The sequence below is a fragment of the Anoplolepis gracilipes genome, chromosome 1 (assembly GCF_047496725.1).
Source record: "Anoplolepis gracilipes chromosome 1, ASM4749672v1, whole genome shotgun sequence".
Taxonomy (NCBI): domain Eukaryota; kingdom Metazoa; phylum Arthropoda; class Insecta; order Hymenoptera; family Formicidae; genus Anoplolepis; species Anoplolepis gracilipes.
Genome location: NC_132970.1, coordinates 7,380,067 through 7,395,722, shown reverse-complemented (window position 1 = coordinate 7,395,722; position 15,656 = coordinate 7,380,067). Strand labels below are relative to the sequence as shown.

The 15,656-nt window shown below is 33.7% G+C and overlaps 1 protein-coding gene across 3 annotated transcripts in view; it reads left to right on the top strand.

The window, feature by feature from the left end:
- The first annotated feature begins 9,445 nt into the window (after window positions 1–9,445).
- The window catches only part of LOC140672451 (protein couch potato), an 82,130-nt gene continuing 75,919 nt past the window's right edge, over window positions 9,446–15,656 (top strand). For 2 of the 3 annotated variants that reach the window (XM_072904638.1, XM_072904631.1), the window contains exon 1: window positions 9,446–11,025. In XM_072904638.1, the coding sequence (XP_072760739.1) occupies window positions 10,963–11,025 (63 nt within the window). In that variant the 5' untranslated portion in view covers window positions 9,446–10,962. The remainder of the gene's footprint in view (window positions 11,026–15,656) is intronic. The other variant, XM_072904645.1, reaches the window with a different exon arrangement.

The following is a 15,656-nucleotide window of genomic DNA, read 5'->3' as shown; positions in this document are numbered from 1 at the left end:
TTAATTTTTGTAGATATAATTATTATTTTTCCAGAGAGAGAGAGAGAGAGAGAGAGGGAGGGAGAGAGAGGGGGGAGAGAGAGAGGGGAGAGGGAGAGGAAGGAGGAGAGAGAGAGAGAAAGAAAGGGGGAGAGAGAGAGAGGGAGGAGCGAAAGAGAGAAGAATAATTTACCTATCTTTCTCCAATGAATAAGTAAAATAGTAAGGGAAGCCAACAATTTATAGCAATTGTACTTGAATGATTGCTCGTAATAAATTATTTGTGACTTACAGTTGTCGCCAAATCATCGCACGATCACTGATTCATCACATTGTCACTGATACATAATGGTGTAATTTTCTATAGTTTAATGTGATGTAATGAGAGTTTAGATATTATTATACAGGGTGTCCTAGAAGAATTTTCATCTCAAATTTAATGGCAAATATAATTGCCATACATCATTATAATTAATTTTTCTTTTTTATTAAAATAGCAGGACAAAAATAGTTTTTCAATAATAATAATCATAATACTGTTAAAAGTACAAATAAATAAGAAACCTCTATTATTTATTTAAATTTAAATAAATCTTTTTAAAATTTTGCGTTTTAATTTAATAATTAAGTTACTTAACAATACTGCAAAGTCACAACAAATGATGATATTGTTGGTTTGTTGTATAATTGAAATTATATTGTTACTTCAAATTAAATTCACAAATTATATTCATCATTAAAATTAAAGCTAGACAAAAGATATTTTAAGAAAGTATTATATATTTAATTTTCTTCATAACATTAATAGTTATACTATTATAGCTGCATATGCAATTTTTAGAAAAATGCAAAATTTAAAAAGTTATAGTATTTAAAAAAAAATCAATGTTCTTTATTCACGCTGAATTAACTAATGCTTGCATGTATCAAATATCACGCGCTACTGTTATTTATATACACCGACTAACGATTTTCGCGGCAGCGTGGCCGCGCTTGCCACAAGCACGGAAATCGACCAGTCTCTCTCCTTATGAAATATTCAGACTGGATGTTGGAGTCGGACTAACTCAAGCAGTCAGTTTGCATCCAAGTAACTCTCGTGGACGAGGATGCAAGCAACTCCTATGAGGCTATCGAAATACGTTCTGGAAACGCTTAATCGGAAGTCTCGCGAGTTGCTGCATTAACCCTTGACGGTACGATATAATTTCCGCATATGGATCGATATTAGATGCAATATTTTTATTTTAAGTATTACTCATGTTACATGTAAAATTATACGTAACCTTTATATCCCATTCATGTTCTTTTGTAAAAATTCAATAAAAATAAGTAGTAGGATCGAACAAGAGTAGAACGGGACAAGTAGCGCAAATTTATTTTGATTATTCAAAGAGCAATGAAATAAAACAATAACTAAAAGATCGAAAATATTATTTTCAGTTTATACATATACAATATTATATACAAAATTTATACGATATTATTTATACAATATTACGAGAATTTTTAATGCAAAAGTACATCTGAAGATATTTAGTAAATTTGTATAAAAGCAGTAAATGTAAATTAATCAAACAAAACTTTTTTATATTTTTCCAGTTTCTAATAAAAATTCATAGATAATGCAATAAAAATGTTTTGATGATAAAATTAATAGGCTTAATATTTTTGAATAAATGTAATTTTATAATAACTAATATATGTTATTTTTTTGACTTCTTATACAAATTATAATTATTTGCTGACAAAAATGTTTAAAAAAAATATATTTATATATACATATATACATGTGTGTGTATTTTATTAAGGATTAGGCGTTTCTATTGCCATATTAATATTATGAAAGTAGTGGTTCAATTCTTTTAAATATTTTAAAATATTTTTGACTGTATTATACGGTAAATAGTAGATAAATGCTATGCAAAATATCTAATTATATATTCATGTACTTGCTTATATTTGATAAAATGTACTTGATTATTATAGATTTTTTGCATCTTGAAATATCTCCGAATTGTCGGAATCTTTATCAGAATTTTTAATAATCTCTAACGTTTATTGCCCTTGTGTCTGTGAAGTTGGCACAACATTTTATTAATTTTAAAAAAATAATAGCAGTTCCAGTAGCACTTTTCATAGTTCTATAGTTCCTGATAAACATTAAAAAAAGTTCCGCATTTTTAATATCAAAAATATCGAAAATAAAAAATGACGTGCTAACTTCACGTTCCAGCACGGCACATCCTCCTCTAAAGTACAAGAAAACATCGAAAATCAAGATGTTTATTAAGAGTTCTCGTTAGTTCTGTACCAATTCTATAATAATATATCATTTCAAGGCAAAATTCCAACAAATTATCAAAAAAGTCAAAAATAAAGAATGACGCGCTAACTTCGCGAATTTAGCACGACACTCTTCTCTGTAAAGTACTAAAACGAATTAAAAATTCTTATTTTTTACAAGAGTTCCCGATAGTTCTAATTAAGAGTCGCATATATATATATAATTTCAGATCGATATTCCACCAATTAACTTTTAAACAATTTACGTTTTAATTGCGTATTACGACACTTAGTAAAAATGTGTCGTGCTGATGATTTTCGGCAGTTCTGACGATAGTTCTCGACAGGTCTGCAAGAGTTCTATGTATTAAAATCAGTTTTAAACAGAGTCCCGATCATTATTTATTTTTAAAACAATTTTTAACAATTACGTCCAGCACACCACTTAGTAAAAAATATATCATACTGATGATTGTCGGCAGTTCTGACGATAGTCCTCGACAGTTCTGCAAGAGTTTTATGCATTAGAATTATTTTTAAAAAAGTTTCCGTTATTATTTATTTTTTAATCAATTTGCAAAATTAGCACGATACTCTTCTCGCCAAAGTACTAAAACAAATTGAAAATTATCATTTTTTACAAGAGTTCGCGATAGTTCTGATTGAGATTTACATATATGTACAATTTCAAATCGATATTCCACTAATTAATTTTTAAACAATTTTTAACAAAGAATGCATAGAACTCTTGCAGAACTATCGAGAACTATCGTCAGAACTGCCGAAAATCATCAGCACGATACATTTTTTGCTATAAAAAATATTTTTTTATTCTAGCCGTTAAAAAGTTATGAAGGACTAGATGGCTTAATCTTAAGCTATCTAGCTATTATAAAAATTGCACATACATGAATAAAAACAAAAAATTAATAGTACAAAAATTTTTTGCTCATCATTTGCTAATTATTTGCTATAAAAAATATTTTTTTTGTTCTAGCCGTTAAAAAGTTATGAAGGGCTAGATAGCTTAATCTTAAGCTATCTAGCCAATATAAAAAATTGCACATACATAAATAAAAACAAAAAATTAATAGTACACAAATTTTTTGCTCATCATTTGCTTATTATTTGCTATAAAAAATATTTTTTTTGTTCTAGCCGTTAAAAAGTTATGAAGATAGCTTAAGATTAAGCTATCTAGCCATTATAAAAAATTGCACATACATAAATAAAAACAAAAAATTAATAGTACACAAATTTCAAGAGAGTTCCGAATTGATTAAAAAATAAATAATAACGGAAACTCTTTTTAAAACTGATTTTAATGCATAGAACTCTTGCAAACCTGTCGAGAACTATCGTCAGAACTGCCGAAAATCATCAGTATGATACATTTTTTACTAAGTGGCGTGCTGGACGTAATTGTTAAAAATTGTTTTAAAAATAAATAATGATCGGGACTCTGTTTAAAACTGATTTTAATGCATAGAACTCTTGCAGACCTGTCGAAAACTATCGTTAGAATTGCCGAAAATCATCAGCACGACACATTTTTACTAAGTGTCGTAATACGCAATTAAAACATAAATTGTTTAAAAGTTAATTGGTGGAATATCGATCTGAAAATTATATATATATATATATATATGCGACTCTTAATTAGAACTATCGGGAACTCTTGTAAAAAATAAGAATTTTTAATTCGTTTTAATACTTTAGAGAGAAGAGTGTCGTGCTAAATTCGCGAAGTTAGCGCGTCATTCTTTATTTTTGATTTTTTTGGATTTTGTTAGAATTTGGAATTTGTTAGAATTTTGCCTTGAAATGATATATAATTATAGAATTGGTACAGAACTAACGTGAACTCTTAATAAACATCTTGATTTTCGATGTTTTCTTGTACTTTAGACGAGAATGTGCCGTGCTGGAACGTGAAGTTAGCACGTCATTTTTTATTTTCGATATTTTTGATATTAAAAATGCGGAACTTTTTTTAATGTTTATCAGGAACTATGAAAAGTGCTACTGGAATTGCCATTATTTTTTAAAAATTAATAAAATGTCGTGCCAACTTCACAGACACATTGCCCTTAATGTATTTTTAAACTAAATAACTAAATATTAATTATATTTATATTATATATTTCCACTATTTAGTATAAATAAAATAATTTTAAAAAAATCGTATTATAAAATAAAATTTATTTAAAATATGATTCTAATGAAGAATTTAAAATTTTGACAATAATACTTAAAATATATAGACAAGTCGTAAAATATTTGAATAACATTTTCTTTCTTTTATCTTGCAATTAATGCAATTTATATGTATTTTTTTTTTATTAAAATGAGAAAGTAACCTAAAAAAATTTGCATAAGGAACGCAGGAACTTTCTTTGACTTTAGAACGGTATTGGATCTAGTGCTTCGTGAAATAATAAACGCGATGCGATAGTTCCGTCCAAGGATACAGAAATAATTGCGCGTTGCGAATAAATAATTCCGCATATTTCGTCGATCGGCTGCATGTGTGTGTTGATGCACTACTTGGTGCTCCGTGGTACCATCGTTCGTCGGTCGATTCAGCAATAAACCATCAATAATACAGTCTACTTGCTATAGTTTAACGATGTACGACTCGAACACGCAGAACACGCAACCATGCCGCTTTATATGTTTGGTAATAATCCACGACTCGACAATTTTTCCTTATGATTGCTTCATGATGTTTTATAGACATTGAGTCGATTTAGGTACAACTGAGAAATACAAATTTTATTGCATAATTGTACCAGAAACGGTATTATTAATAAGTAAACAGGTAAACATTTTATTCCATAGTCTAATCTTATCAGATCGATATATCGGATAAAAAGCGCAAGGTCAAAATATTTGGCTAATAAAATCATTGGAAACATATTTGCGACAATCGATTACTTCTTGATATAAATTTAATTAAACGAACTAAACAATTATTATATCTGATTTTATATTTTGAAAAGATCTTTTACATTATATAAAAAGAATGCTGCAATGCTATTTCAATTTACTCAAATCTATATCTTAATATAAAATTAAAATATCATAATTAAAAGAAAAATATTGTTCTTTATCAATTAAAAAGTTTTAAGCACTTATTTCAAGTTAATTGCGATTTTTCTTGTTGCTTTAATAATAAGTATCATATTTCTACTATTTTTCTAAACAACTCATTAAAAAAAAAAGAATACTTTATGACCGATGTAGCGGTATTTTTTTTCTCCTCTCACCGTGGACGCGTTATTCACTCTCGTGCAACGGGATTCTAGTGCCATCCCATAATTTCGAAACTAGTTGGAACAAAAGCAGCTCACGTATCGTTCATCTGCCCCCTTTCTTTATGTTTCTCCCGCCTCTTTTCCCCAGGCTTGTTTCTGAATCATCTGCGACACAGCCATAGGCATTTTTCACCTGTTAATCTCGAGGAAAGCTACGCATTTTGAACGGCTTCCACCTGTTAGTTACGGGGGAAAGCGTGTAGACACAGAATTTCTCGTGTAGAACGGAGCTGCACGCGTTCTGCACCGCTCTTCCTCCCCTTCTTCCTATCACCTGCTCTCTTTTTCTCTCTTTTACTCTTTCTCTTTTTCTCTCTCTCCTCTTAAAGAGAAAGAAGAAAAGAGAGAATGCATGTTGCGAGTGCATAACGCGATGCGCCTTGGAAGAAAGTACGCCGTTACTTTCGATGCATCGTTGCACCTCGCGATTTGCTCCTCCAAGCATCGATGCGAGTTATTGTTCTTTCCCGTGCGAACGAGATTTTCCAGAATTTTCCGCGATATAACAAATTCCATCTTTACATAGATCATTATGTGTAATATCTTATTTCTTAAACCCGAGATTTGTAAAATAGAATATGACAGATTTTCAAAGAAGATCCAGATTTATAGAAAAAATTATATAAGAAAATGTATCAAAAATTTATCATCATTATGCGTATATATGTTTTTATCAGTTGCTATTTTAATTAATTTCGAAATACATTAATAATTTGATAGAACAAGAATATATATATATATATATATATATATATATATATATATATATATATATATATATATATATATATAGATAGTTTAATTTGTATTAATTTAATAAGCAATTTAACAGGATATATATAAATTTTATTTAACAGGACACATATGAATCTTTTATTTATTATAGATAAAAATTTTGCATATTTTATATTTAAATATTTTTATATTTAAATATTTTGCGTATTTCGCACACGTTAACCTTTGTTTGTCTATTAGCAGACGCGACTATCTTTTCTGCACGCACTATTTCGCCTTCTCTCATCGTCTTTTGTAACAAGCTTGGCGAAGGGATTTTCCTCCAGGGGATGCCTTCTCTCTTGACCTCTTTGTTACAACTCATTTTAATAAAGTAACTTCAATAATTGCGGTTATTATAATAACCGTGCGTAACAAGCGCAGACGAAAGCGTTCGTCGTTATAACTATATTTCTGACGAAATCTACTTTTCCTTTCCAACGTAAAATAAAACGCCTATAATGTTTAGAGAACTATTATTTATGTTTAATTTTAAGTTACGCTGATTTCTATAATTTGTAAATAACACTATACTTTTTCAATGATGTATGTGTGTGTGCATAGACTTTAAAATATTATTTTATATAAAGATATATAAATAGAAAGTAAATAAGTAATTCGATAAATAGAAAAGTTCTGCTTATAATTTATATAAAAAATAATAAGAGAGTATTTATAAAAGTGTAGAAAATATTTATTTAGCAATTAAAATGCTTGATCGAATGTATTTACAAGTTTTTTTTCACAAACTTCTTGTTTTTCATCCAAGGAATATGTATTAACATAACATCAATATGCAGAAAAGTTCAATAAAAATTGAATTATATGTACGTTTAATAAAATATCAAAGTTCAATAAAATATGTAAAATATATAAGTTCAATAAAAATTGAATTATATGTAGGTGATCCGATAAATAAAGATATAGGCGTTGGTTATAGAATGATCTGTACGTGCATTCTCGAAGTCACGGGTATGTATTTTGTTACATAGGAGAGAGAGAGAGAGAGAGAGAGGACTAGAAGTCGTGCAAGCATTATTGTCTTCCATCCACTTGATCGGACTTTGGCAAGCAAATGAAATGGTCTGTGTAATTGAAAATTATTTCACGTTTGAGGTGCGTACAATTATCAGATTTTTTCAAGCAGAAGGCATGAATCATAGCATAAAATTCATTGTTAAATCAGTGCATGTTTATGATTAAGATGTTTTAAGTCAAAAAGAAGTATGCGTATGAAATAAATGGTGCGACAAATTCAAAGATAATAGAACGACACATCTTTGAATTTGAAAGATTTGTTATTCTATCTCGATGTACCGGACTATTTTTGAATTTATTACATCACACACGCACGCTTTTCAGCTTAAAATACTTAGGCCATAAACATTTACTGACCTAACAATAAATTTTACACTATGATTTACGCTTTCTGTTTGCAAACCTGATGCGCACATCAAACTTGAAATAATTTTCAATTAACTGGTCATTTCATTCGTTTGCCAAACTCTAACCAGAAGATGAAAGACAATATAACACTTGCACAGCTACTAGTCCTCTCTCCCATGTAACAATACATATCCGTGACTTCAAGATTGTGCGTACAGATTATTTTAGAATCAACGACTGTACCCAACTGCCTTCGTATATTATGTATTATATGAAATTGAAATCAATTCATATTATATATATGTATATGTATATATACATACATATATGTTAAATATCTAATTATATATGTATGTTATTAGAGTATGTGTATTAGCATTTTTATTAAATTTCTTAGCTTGATTATTTTTAATTACGACATATATACACGGAGTGTGTTATTTTAATTTCTCACTTTAATTTTATTTTTTAATTCCCTTTCCAAAAATTTTTTTATTTTTGATTGTAAAAAAATCTTTTAAAAAAAATTATTTGATTCGAAGAAGGATATAAAATAGTGCAATTTATTTGACTGTGGGTATACACGTCAAATTTATAGAAGATCAATCTTGTTTCTTAAATATAATCATTTTAATTTTTTTTTTTATATAAATTGATTTCTTGTAATATTCTACGTAAAGTTATAAAGGCATGGTGGTGAAAAATTGAATAATTTACGAGATATTTCATACTTTAATTTGATATAATTTTACATAAACTATGAAGTATTACGTAAAATATTCATTTTTTAGGCATCGTACCCTTATTACTTTGTACGCAGAATATTGCGAGGAATCGATTTATATAAAAAAATTAAGAGAGTTTCATTAAAAAAAATTAAGAGAGTTTCATTAAAAAAAAAAAAAAAAGATTGATCTTCATATAATCTTGATATATTCACCTAAAAACCATTTAATTTTATATCTCTCTTGTTGAATCAAATACCTTTTGTCTAAAGCATTTTTTTCTACAATCAAAAATAAGTTTTTTTTTGGAGGGGGGGGAGGAGAAGTAAATTAAAATGAGACAACCTGTACATGTACATATAAAGAGAAGAGCTATTCTTTCTCTCTCTTTCTTTCATGAAGAGTTATATTCTGGTTTATAACATATTAATTATTATTATTTTATTATTCTTTTTTTCATTATTGTACACTGTTGTCGTAATCTTGTCCGAAACAGACATTATTCTCGCTTTCCTTGAGACGCGCTAGAAATTCTTTGTATAGTAACGATTTTTTTTCGGATCGAAGGTGATCGAAAAGCACGTGCGGAAACTTCGACGCACCCCTATTCTCGCATGTTTCCCCTCGCAACGGCGCGGCGGTCATCCCTTTGCCGAGTGCAGCTCCGCTTTCCCGTCGCCTTTTCCGGCGGCGAATCGCGGAGAGTCGAGAGAGGGAACCGCCGATGTGGTCCCCCTCCAGACGCACGCTTCCTCGCCTCTCTGTTCCCCCTCATCAGAATCGCGAGCGACCTATTCTCTTCCCCTCGTTCCCATCGTAGGCGCTCGATTCAAAGCCCCCTCTCCCCTTTCTTCTCTCTTCTCTCTGTCATCCACCCACTCACCTACCCCGACCCAGTGGCCCGCGGGCCACCCCACTCCACCCTCGCGGCGCGGCGACCCCGCGCCCGCGCGTCCGTCTCACCGCCATCACGCTCGTTCACGCTCCGTCAGTCTGTCGGCAACCTGCGTACCAGTCGTGTCGCAGCGCTCACGTAACAAAATTCTTATTATTATTACTATCACTCTCTTTACTTGCCTTGACACTTGGCCGGTGGTGTGTTCATTCTCGTTTCGACTATATACGTTGCGCGTTTTTCATTTTCGACACCGCCCCCGAATTACGTCCTTACCGCGTCCGGAGCTCTCGCGCTCTCGTCGAAGAAATCATCATTGCCGCTGCCGCACACGTCCGCGCTCGCGCATGAAATTCGTCACGATTCGCGGCCGTATCACACAAAACGCATCGATAAAGTGATAGAGAGACAGAAGGTCACAACGAGAGAGAGAGAGAGAGAGGAGTACGAATACGTCAAGTACGAACCCATCGTCTGCGAACCTTACCCGATCGCTACGAGCTACGAGCGTCACTGGAGCGTTTCCGGAGCGTTGTTGCGTGCCTGCCACCCGGTGCGTGGCAAGTCGTACGCCTCGCGCAACCTTGTCGTCGCCGTCATCATCGCCGTCGTCGTCGTCCTCTTTGTAGCGTGCAAGCGCACGAGCGCGTTTACGCAACTACAGCAGCAGCGTTAGAATCTGTCAGCCGGAACGTCATCAGACGCACGCTCGCTACATCCGGTGCATGGGTCACTTTGGCTCACCGATAGATGAAACATCCGGTTTACAGGAGGAACATCGCCGACGTAGCCGATCGTGTTCACCGGGTGCTGCCCTGCTCCTCCTTCGCGGCGGACACGCTGCTGGTGTATCGATTGCTCTAAAATAGACGCGTGGGAACAACACCTGCAGGCCAGGCGTACACGTATACACATGCCGCTCGCAGGCGCATAACGCGCAACAGACCGCACACGTTCGTGCACCACGCTTCGTACACACATACGGCTCGTTCGCTCTCTCTCTCTCCCTCTCTCCTTTTTTTTCTCTCTCTCTCTCGCCTTTACGCTGCCACGACTCTCTTGCAGCGGCAACGTGTGACAGGTGCAACGACGGCGACGTCGTTGTAGGGTAGCCGGAGGTGGCGCTATCGGAGAACCACAGCAGGAAGCGGAAGAAGAAGTGAGTGAGGTCGGCGCCGTGAAAAGACGCGAAAAAGAAGAGGAGGAAGAAGCAAGGAAAGGACAGACGGAAGGGGAGAAGCAAGAGGAGGAAGAGGAGGAGGAGGAGGAGGAAGAAGAAGAGGAAGAGGAAAGGGGGAAGCCGGCCAGGAGAGAGAAAGAGAGAGAGAGAGAGGAAAGACCGGGTCAGGGAAGGAGAGAAGGCGTGGAGGAGAAAGAGGAGAAAGAGGAGGAGGAGGCGGCCGCGGCCCCCGTGTTTTTTCACGAAGGGAAGGTTATTTTCTAGTGATACGTCCTGGAGGCGCCCGTCGTCTTCGCCGGTACAACCATAACGCCGCCCGCTTTAAAACGACCGAGACGGGACACGGTGGATTCGTCGCCGCCACCCGCTCGTACCGCAGCCCCCGGCAACCCCGGACCGTCCGGCAAACTCGCCTGCATCATGGATGCGCCGCTATCGCAGAGCATGGACTCCGTTAACACGGTGGCCACCGGCGAAGATGAGGTAAGTGTCCTAAGACTACGTCCTACGACTCTTTAAAAGCGTAACGCCGAGTGTACCGTGTACAAAGGGGTGGAATCCATCCCTTCTTCTCTCGTCTCTCCCTTTTCCTTTCCCTTTCCCTTTCCCTTTCCCTTTCCAATCAAGTGTCCAGTGTAACTTCGAGCCATCTCGCATTTCATGCGGTTCTTTCGCGAGACTATCGATATCCCTTTCTCACCCCCTCCTCTTTCCTACTTTTGCTTTATCGAAGGCTACCCTTGAATATCAGATATCACTTTATTTTTCTCCTTCTTTCCTTCCTTCCATCGAGAGGCTACACTATTCTCACTACCCTCTTTCTTGCTTTCCTCCTCTCTCTCCCTCGCACTTTTGTGTTATCGCCATATTGGTCCGTTCTCTATCCCCTGTGCCGTGTCTGTCTCCCTTACTCGTTCCAACGCTCGCGCGTCATAGCGCGCGCAAGCGCGTATTTAGGTGCTCGCGCAGGCTGCTGACACGCGCGTACCTCCGCCGCGTGTAGAATGTCACTCATTAATGATGCGAACACGACGCAACATGCATGCTTGAAATGGTCTAATGATAGAGAGGAGAAAGGGTTTATAGAAATATAATTACATATACGATAATCATATATAGTTTTTTTTTATCAAAATATTCGTGGAAAATCGAATTAAAGTATATTGACTAAAATTATTTTTTTAATAACATATAATACAATTTTAATTAAACTCCACGATGATTTATGAATTATTACCAAAGAGACAGTGACGAATGTTTCATAGAAAATTAGTTAAACGCATGTACGTGTATATATATTTCATGCTGATCTCAATAACGTTTCATTATGTTATTGCAACAAGAATATCAAACATGTATCCTTCGGTGAGTGATAGATATTCAGGAATTAAATAAAATTAATGTATGATTCTGTGTCGATGCTTTGCAAAATCAATTACGAAACAGAAAAGCGTGAAGTTAGCAATTATATGTAATTGTATTATTCATTATACTCGCATTCATTAGTATCCTTTGTTCTCGGCGATCAACCGCAACTATATATAATCTTGTGCAATTTTTGCGATTGCTCGTGACTTTGTAGCAGCTGGTATGACGCAACTGTTCGGAGTTGAAACAGTTGTACGACACAACTGTTTGTAGAATGAAAACAAATCATATCTTTAATTTACGATGTTGAACATTGAATGTCTACCGAGATCGAGAACTGTAGAGAAGTGTATGTTATACTGGTTATAGTGCAAGAGCCGTGCGAAAACTTTGTTCTACATTAATTTTCAAACTGTTATAATGAAGTTTCTACACCATGTTATTATACTACTGCGTACTTGGTAACAACGATGTACATACAATCAAAAATGTTATAAAACTTCTCGAGAAAAAATACGGATACAAAAACAGCGAAAAAGACTTGGAAAACGTCGCTACGTTACATTAAATTTTTATGAATTTCATTTGCTAAAAATGTTTATTTAATGTTTCATAATTTATACTCTTTGGCTTAAAAAAAATAAAGTTTTTTTCATATTGCAAATAAAAAAAATTAGTAATCAATTCTTTAGATTAACAGCACTAAATTAAATTAAAATAATATTGATTTTATAATAATATTGATTATAATATAAATAGAAATATTAATATATCTTGAAAAATCTTTAAGAATTAAGCTGGAAGTTACAATTTTAATTATTTATTAATAAATAAATTAATGATACAGAAGTTATATTTTTATATTATGACTTATATATTATGACTTACACACAATATCGAGTTATATACTATATTCTGCGAATATCTATATAATCAAAAGTAATCAGAATTATTTTTTAATTAGATGAAAAAATTCTCAGGTTTTATTTAAGAAAAAAGAATTTAAACTTTTGATCTCAAAAGGGGAAACAGGAGAAATACAGTCCTAATACCGTTTCAATAAATGATAACACCGTGCGCAATGCCACCGTCGCGCAGCAGCATACATACACATATGTTATATATGCACACATATGTGTATACATATATACGTCTTCTGTAAGGCGGGAATTCGATCGCGCGCCTGCCACGAGTGAGTATGTGTTCCGCAGGTGACTCGTTTTCGTTGGTGTGCGCTCGATCGGACTCGTTGCCCGCTTACTTGTGTACGTTGTACGTCCGTCTGCCAGAAGCTGTTCGCTTCCTTCCACGCACAGGCACAAGGTAAGCGGCCACCTGAAAGAGTGACGCCGCCACGCCACGCCATGCCACGCCACGCCACGCCACGCCACGCCACGCCACGCCGCACCACACCACGCTCGTTATTGATTTTTCCGCGACTGTGCGAGAGGGCCACCGAGGAGGGCCCACCGGCACGCTCACGTCATATGGAAGGTGGATTACGCCTCGATACGTAGGTGGTAAAGCTCTATATGTGCGTGGTGTGTATACGCGCGCGTGGATGTGCGTGCATATGTCGTACGCGGGTGTCGACATATACGCGCGAATGATTTGACTTAGGTCGCAAGTATCGTAGAGTATACCAGGTAGCGACCCCAACGAAGAGTAACCGATGCCCTGCCTTCTGTTTTTGCCGCGGAGGGTCAATCGATTCATGTGTTTACGATGAAGTGGATGCTCGTGGGAGTATAGGGGCGATCACATTTTAGCTGTAAAGTTTTGAGGAAAATGAAATGTTCTTCATACAGGAGAATTGGAAATTTGTGGCTAAAGATAATCTATGTAGAAGCCAAAAATGAAGCGTCCGTTAAGATACGTTTTTATACCACTGCGTGTCATTCTATTCATTAATTTTTCTACTTATCGATTCAATTATTATCACCAAGTATTTCCTCTTAACGGTAATTTTTTTTATTGTTCTTTTATTGTCCATCCATATAGTAGCTTACTCTACTGTATCAAATGTAATGTATTGTCTTATTATAAAAGAAAAAAATTATTTTCTTTGTACATGCATTAGATTATGCATAAGCCTAGCTATTTTTCACTTATGAATTTTTTGATTCGTTTATAATCAATCTTTTCTTGGCAAAAATGAGAATTAAAATCATTATTTATCGCAAAATTTTACTTTTTAATATTAAAAAAATCTGTGCAGTTTATATATGTATATATATATATATATATATATATATACAGATTTAGAGAGTTCTTGAAAAAAAAAATCTTTATTTTTAGTAGTTTTCCAATTAAGAATTCGAATAATTTATAACCTTATTTTGTAAAAAAAAACGATTTTAAAATGATGAAAACTAAATAAACAGATAAAAGGTATTTTAATAATTATACTACATATAACAATAACTGTAAATTACTTAGGCAATATTTAAGAGATTTTATATCAGTTTGGATCGATGTACATAATTCAAGTAATATGGAAATTAAAAACGGAAATATAATATAGATATCGTGCTTTCTATCACTGATACGGAAGTATGTATGCATGCATCGTGTTTCGCTATAAAAACAAATAAAGCTAACGGCGACCGAGTTTTCTAGTTGAATGACAAGTTCCTGATCGATTGATCGGATTCCTTCTGAGACAGAAAGACGACAAAGTAGGAATTCCGTTGCACGAGAGAAAGAATAAGAATTTTCTCTACAATTCTTTTCAACAAAAACAGAAGTGCCATTGTCACTTTTGGAGGAAAAGAGATATATATATTGAAAAAGAAATATATAAAATTTTTAATATTATTTTAAATGTGTTCGTTTGTTTAAAAAAAGGAATATTACGATTAAATAAGCATGATATTGATAAAGAGCAATGTTTATAATTATTCTGAATAATATCTTCTATTTATTTGTTTTGCGTTATAAAAAAAATAAAATCAAATAATGTTGAAAATATTTTTAATACCATTTTATATTTTTAATACGTTTTATATTTTTATTATATATATTAATGTAAACTAAAATATATGTTTTTCATGAATTTTAACTTTTAATAAAAATTTCTACATAAATGGAAAAGTATTATTGTGCTGTGATTTTCTGAAATCATTAAAATTGTGCCATTTGACACAACAACGAGACAAATAGAAAAGCGATGTCAATATGTGAATATTTATTCGAGCGATTTTGGCGCGCGATTGTTTTATCGAGGAAAATTTCATTCAACCAGTCCTCGTCTGTATGACGATGCGTTTACTGCGCGACGAGTTCGTGATTATAACGAGGAAACGCTTTCATGCTTCTCCCCGTTAATCAAGAGAATGAAATTCACGAGCAGGTTATGGCTTTTAATACGAATGTCGATGTCCCGTGAGAGACGATGTCTCTAATAACGCGATAACTTCACAACAAAATTGTAATTTGCATTTCTATAACATAATGATAGTATTAATTGTCTTTGAATAAAACTTTATTTAAAACGTTAGGATATTGCAATTTGGTGAAATATATTAGACATATTAGTAATTTTAATTGAAATGACTTATTTTGGAAAAAAGGTCGCGCTTTGTATATTTTGGTCTTTTTTGTATGATAAAATTATATACTATATTTAATTTATGCGTCATAATAGATTTCCACTATAAAGCATATAATAAAATTGTTTTAGGAAAATAATAATTTTGTTTTTATATATTAATAATAATTCTAATTCTTCAACTGAATATGGTTTT